Raw genomic sequence first — 6,347 nt, forward strand, 5'->3', positions numbered from 1 at the left:
GTTTGGACCAAAAACATGACACTGACAATGGAGGAGTTTCAAAAAAAGATGGACATTCTCTCCAAGTTGTTGGTGGATGGTTTTGGAAGTACTAAAATCCTTTTCCACTACAGTTTTGCAGAGTGGCTTCTGGATGTGAAGCATTGCACACAAAAGTACCTGTGCAACGCCGCAGAGGGACACAGAATGTTGGCTATGAGTTCCACCTGCCGAGCAAAGCAGCTTAAACCACATGAAGTGCAGGAGTTTGCACTTCACCTTATCAACTCCAATTTGCAGATGGAGCCGTCAAATCTGGCTCTTTGGATGGTCTGGAATGGGACACCGGCAAAAGACTCTTTGACCACTTCGATACCAAGACAGCAGGAGGTCTTGCAACTTCTGGTGAAAGCTGGAGCTCACATCAACAATGAAGATGACCACTCCTCGTGTATCATGCAACAAGCTCTGGAGAGAGAAGACTCAATACGGACATTACTCGACAACGGGGCCTCTGTGAACCAGTGCGACTCCAGCAGTAGAACTCTTCTCTCCAACGCAGCCTATAGCGGCAATCTCGACGTCGTCAACTTACTCATCTCTCGAGGAGCAAACATGGAGCTGGAGGACAACCACGGACAGACCGCACTTACCCTCGCCGCCCGACAGGGCCACACCAAGGTGGTCAACTGTCTCATTGGCTGCGAGGCCAACATAAACCACACGGATCACGATGGGTGGACGGCACTACGATCAGCAGCCTGGGGAGGACACTCAGAGGTTGTTTCTGCTCTGCTTTACGCTGGCGCCAAAGTGGACTGTGCCGATGCCGACGGCAGGACGGCCTTGAGAGCCGCGGCTTGGGGAGGTCACGAAGACATCGTGTTGAACCTTCTTCAACACGGGGCCGAGGTCAACAAGGCCGACAATGAAGGAAGAACCGCTCTTATTGCCGCTGCTTACATGGGACACAGAGAGATAGTGGAGCATCTCTTGGACCACGGGGCGGAGGTCAATCATGAAGATGTGGACGGTAGGACCGCCCTCTCAGTCGCAGCTCTCTGTGTCCCCGCTAGCAAAGGCCACGCCTCTGTTGTTAGCCTTCTCATTGACAGGGGAGCCGAGGTAGACCACTGTGACAAAGACTGCATGACCCCCCTCCTCGTGGCCGGCTACGAAGGACACGTCGATGTAGTTGATCTACTTCTGGAAGGTGGAGCCGACGTGGATCACACGGACAACAACGGACGCACCCCCCTCCTTGCAGCGGCGTCGATGGGCCACGCATCCGTCGTGAACACGTTGCTGTTTTGGGGTGCTGCTGTCGACAGCATTGACAGCGAGGGACGGACAGTGCTGAGCATTGCCTCTGCTCAGGGTAACGTGGAGGTGGTCAGAACTCTGCTGGACAGAGGTCTGGATGAGAACCACCGAGACGACGCAGGCTGGACTCCGCTGCACATGGCGTCATTCGAAGGCCACCGCCAAGTGTGTGAAGCCCTCATTGAACAAGGTGCCCGTTGCGTGGAGGTGGACAATGATGGCAGAATACAGCTGATACTTGCTGCACAAGAGGGACATTATGACTGCGTGCAAATTCTCCTGGACAACAAGTCGTGCATTGACCAGCGTGGATACGACGGCAGGAACGCTCTCAGGGTGGCTGCGCTGGAAGGCCACAGGGACATTGTTGAACTGCTGCTGAGCCACGGTGCGGACATAGACTACAAAGACGCAGACGGACGCCCGACGCTTTACATATTGGCACTTGAAAACCAGCTGGCGATGGCAGAGTATTTCCTGGAAAATGGAGCAAACGTGGAAGCCTGCGACACTGAGGGAAGAACCGCCCTCCACGTGTCCTGCTGGCAAGGGCATGTTGAAATGGTGAGGCTGCTGATCAACTACCATGCTGACGTGAATTCTAGCGACAATGAGAAGCGCTCTGCCCTCCAGTCTGCGGCCTGGCAAGGCCACACCAAAGTTGTGCAGTTTTTGATTGACAACGGCACACGTGTGGACCACACGTGCAACCAGGGAGCGACGGCCTTGGGCATCGCAGCCCAAGAGGGTCACATTGACGTTGTGCAAATACTCCTTGAAAACGGTGCTGACCCAAACCACGCTGACCAGTTTGGACGTACGGCTATGAGAGTGGCGGCAAAAGGCGGCCACTCCACGATTATCAAACTTTTGGAAAAGTATGGAGCGTCAACTCTAAACGGCAGCAATCCATCTCCAGTGCACACCATGGATGACAAAATGTCTGTGACCGTTAAAATGCAGTCCCTCACCATCAAATCAAGCAGTTCTGGCAGCACCGGTGCAGGAGATCTGCAGTCAACTGGACGTGGTCTACCCAATGGACCTGTCCATGCGTTCAGTTCCCCATCGGAATCCCCCGATTCCACCATAGACAGACAGAAATCCTCGCTGTCAAATAATTCGCTCAAGAGCTCAAAAAACTCTTCCCTGAGAACCACCTCGTCCACAGCCACGGCTCAGACCGTGCCCATCGACAGCTTCCACGCTTTGACATTCACGGAACAAATCCAACAACACTCGCTGCCTCGCACCCGCAGCAGACAGTCCATCGTCTCCCCGTCCTCCACCACAAAATCCAGCCAGCAGCCTCCATCGCCATCCAGTGACTTTGACTGGTCGCTGCTGAAACCCGGTCTCAAGTCCACAAAGGGAACCAAGATCGGAAATGGAACGTTCAACAGCGAAAAAACACCGGCGGACAAGAAAAAAACAAAGAATGGCGGCTCCGACCAAGGTCAGGTTCTTGAGTACGAGATGACCCAGTTTGACCAAAGGGTGGCTCTCAATAAATCAGTGGCCAACATTGCCGTGAAGGATCCTAATTGCAAGATCTTTATTGGCGGATCCATCCAGCAGCAGGATCAGGGACACAACCACGACCAGCTCTTCATCCAGCAGCAGGATCAGGGACACAACCACGACCAGCTCTTCATCCAGCAGCAGAGCTTGGCTGAGAAGAAGAGGAACGGCATCATGACCAACCCCAACTATCATCTACAAGGTAATCAGGTGTTCCTGGGCAGGGTGTCGGTTCCCCGAACGGCGCAGAACAGGGGCCACCAGGACGTCCTGGAGAGCTACCCTGTGGGTGAAACGGAGCTAAGCCTGAAACAAGCCCTCAAACTGCAGCTAGAAGGATCCGATCCCGGGTTCAACTACAAAAAAGAGACTCCGCTATAGTCTGTTGTTGTCGCGAGGACAGAGACTGAACTGCACTCGGCGCAACCATCTTGGATCTAATCAGACTTGCATGACGAAATGGAAGCAAAGGCTGCTTCCTCCCTGGGAAACACAAAGTCTGCATCTTCCCGTGCCGTCTCCGATATCTTGAACGGGGAACGTGCCAGAAGAACAGTTTTCCCGTCTCCACAAGTCCAGTTGTGTGAGCTGATATGCAACGTGCCTACATCTACATCTACATCTACATCTACATCTGTTACAGCCTAATTTAATATCATGCTATTTAATTCAAGGGATGCACTTTTCTTTTAGTCACGCTTTAGCAAATCTTCTTCACACTAGAGACCAATCAGAGGAGGGGAGTAAGTGATAGGCCACGCCCCAAATATTCCCCAGCAGCTTTGTTAAGAAGTCCACCTTTCAGATGAGAGCATATTTATTTTGGGAAAAAAGCCACTTTTTTGTTGCATTACTCTCGACCTTGGTGCATTACTCTCGACCTTGGTGCTGCCTTCCATTTTTACCTGGATGCTCACAAAAGGAAAAAAACTACATTTTGTCCCCATGGGATTGTTTTGTTCTTATTTGTGTGTTTATATTTTCTGTGAGTGCTTAAGAATATTTAAATTGATCCATTGTGGGGTTTTATTTTTGGTGCTAAAAGTGTCAAGTGGTCTGCGGGGGGAGGAACTAAATGTCACTTTTCTCTCATGCTCATGCATTTGTGGGCGGCGGCTTAGACAAGGTGAGGAGTGGCAATTAAAGCCAAAATTGGAACAACACACACGTATAGATCAGTATGTAGAGAAGTATGAGTACCTACAATATGTGGAGAAGTACAAGTACCTACAGTATGTAGAGAAGTATGAGTACCTACAATATGTGGAGAAGTACAAGTACCTACAGTATGTAGAGAAGTACAAGTACCTACAGTATGTAGAGAAGTACAAGTACCTACAGTATGTAGAGAAGTACAAGTACCTACAGTATGTAGAGAAGTACGAGTACCTACAATATGTGGAGAAGTACAAGTACCTACAGTATGTAGAGAAGTACAAGTACCTACAGTATGTAGAGAAGTACAAGTACCTACAGTATGTAGAGAAGTACAAGTACCTACAGTATGTAGAGAAGTACGAGTACCTACAATATGTGGAGAAGTACAAGTACCTACAGTATGTAGAGAAGTACAAGTACCTACAGTATGTAGAGAAGTACAAGTACCTACAGTATGTAGAGAAGTACAAGTACCTACAGTATGTAGAGAAGTATGAGTACCTACAGTATGTAGAGAAGTATGAGTACCTACAATATGTAGAGAAGTATGAGTACCTACAATATGTGGAGAAGTACAAGTACCTACAGTATGTAGAGAAGTACAAGTACCTACAGTATGTAGAGAAGTACAAGTACCTACAGTATGTAGAGAAGTACAAGTACCTACAGTATGTAGAGAAGTATGAGTACCTACAGTATGTAGAGAAGTATGAGTACCTACAATATGTAGAGAAGTATGAGTACCTACAATATGTGGAGAAGTACAAGTACCTACAGTATGTAGAGAAGTACAAGTACCTACAGTATGTAGAGAAGTACAAGTACCTACAGTATGTAGAGAAGTATGAGTACCTACAGTATGTAGAGAAGTATGAGTACCTACAGTATGTAGAGAAGTACAAGTACCTACAATATGTAGAGAAGTATGAGTACCTACAGTATGTGGAGAAGTACAAGTACCTACAGTATGTAGAGAAGTACAAGTACCTACAATATGTAGAGAAGTATGAGTACCTACAGTATGTAGAGAAGTATGAGTACCTACAGTATGTAGAGAAGTATGAGTACCTACAGTTTGTGTACAAGTACTTGTACATACATTGCGTACAAGTGGCCAAAGGAACACCATGACACATCAATAGAAGGATTCCATTGTTAAAAGTAGTTAGTATTTATGATGGCTGGCGTGTAAATAGTTCAAATGTACATGTCTCACCTTCATGTCTCACCTTCATGTCTCACCTTCATGTCTCACCTTCATGTCTCACCTTCATGTCTCACCTTCATGTCTCACCTTCATGTCTCACCTTCATTTCAAAGAATTCATGTATCATAAAAAGGTTTTTTCTGATGTATATTACAAAACTGCTTAATAAACACATATTTGCTTTACTGCTGGGAAACTAGCTACTTGTGTCTGCTCTACCTTTTACACCACTTGTGTCTGCTCTACCTTTTACACCACTCGTATGTCTGCTCTACCTTTTACACCACTTGTGTGTCTGCTCTACCTTTTACACCACTTGTATGTCTGCTCTACCTTTTACACCACTTGTATGTCTGCTCTACCTTTTACACCACTTGTATGTCTGCTCTACCTTTTACACCGCTTGTATGTCTGCTCTACCTTTTACACCACTTGTATGTCTGCTCTACCTTTTACACCACTTGTATGTCTGCTCTACCTTTTACACCACTTGTGTGTCTGCTCTATCTTTTACACCACTTGTATGTCTGCTCTACCTTTTACACCACTTGTATGTCTGCTCTACCTTTTACACCACTTGTATGTCTGCTCTACCTTTTACACCACTTGTGTCTGCTCTACCTTTTACACCACTTGTATGTCTGCTCTACCTTTTACACCACTTGTGTGTCTGCTCTACCTTTTACACCACTTGTATGTCTGCTCTACCTTTTACACCACTTGTGTGTCTGCTCTACCTTTTACACCACTTGTATGTCTGCTCTACCTTTTACACCACTTGTATGTCTGCTCTACCTTTTACACCACTTGTATGTCTGCTCTACCTTTTACACCACTTGTGTGTCTGCTCTACCTTTTACACCACTTGTATGTCTGCTCTACCTTTTACACCACTTGTATGTCTGCTCTACCTTTTACACCACTTGTATGTCTGCTCTACCTTTTACACCACTTGTATGTCTGCTCTACCTTTTACACCACTTGTGTCTGCTCTACCTTTTACACCACTTGTGTCTGCTCTACCTTTTACACCACTTGTATGTCTGCTCTACCTTTTACACCACTTGTGTGTCTGCTCTACCTTTTACACCACTTGTATGTCTGCTCTACCTTTTACACCACTTGTGTGTCTGCTCTACCTTTTACACCACTTGTATGT

The 6,347-nt window shown here is 47.2% G+C and overlaps 2 protein-coding genes across 3 annotated transcripts in view; both read left to right on the forward strand.

The window, feature by feature from the left end:
• The window catches only part of LOC133644879 (ankyrin repeat domain-containing protein 50-like), a 26,490-nt gene extending 22,454 nt beyond the window's left edge, over nt 1-4,036 (forward strand). The window contains exon 2 of the mRNA XM_062039632.1: nt 1-4,036. This exon is cut by the window's left edge and continues 374 nt beyond it. Coding sequence (XP_061895616.1) covers nt 1-3,204 — 3,204 coding nt within the window. The 3' untranslated portion in view covers nt 3,205-4,036.
• Nucleotides 3,733-5,406, forward strand: LOC133644971 (RING finger protein PFE0100w-like). 2 transcript variants are annotated; one of them, XM_062039745.1, is made up of 2 exons: nt 3,733-4,968; nt 5,023-5,406. In XM_062039745.1, exons 1-2 carry the CDS (start codon nt 3,733-3,735, stop codon nt 5,110-5,112), a joined length of 1,326 nt encoding a protein of 441 aa, XP_061895729.1. In that variant the 3' UTR covers nt 5,113-5,406. The 2 variants fall into 2 exon arrangements, with proteins under 2 accessions (XP_061895729.1, XP_061895730.1); XM_062039746.1 differs by having other exon boundaries at nt 3,733-4,806.
• The last annotated feature ends 941 nt before the right edge of the window (nt 5,407-6,347 follow it).

The sequence above is a fragment of the Entelurus aequoreus genome, linkage group LG28 (genome assembly GCF_033978785.1).
Source record: "Entelurus aequoreus isolate RoL-2023_Sb linkage group LG28, RoL_Eaeq_v1.1, whole genome shotgun sequence".
Taxonomy (NCBI): domain Eukaryota; kingdom Metazoa; phylum Chordata; class Actinopteri; order Syngnathiformes; family Syngnathidae; genus Entelurus; species Entelurus aequoreus.

Excerpts from the sequence above, each read along its gene's own strand:
- LOC133644971 (XM_062039745.1), top strand. The coding sequence starts at position 3,733 with ATGCTCACAAAAGGAAAAAAACTACATTTTGTCCCCATGGGATTGTTT. Across the intron at positions 4,969-5,022 it reads ATGTAGAGAAGTACAAGTAC|CTACAGTATGTAGAGAAGTA; the intron begins CTACAATATGTA and ends AAGTATGAGTAC.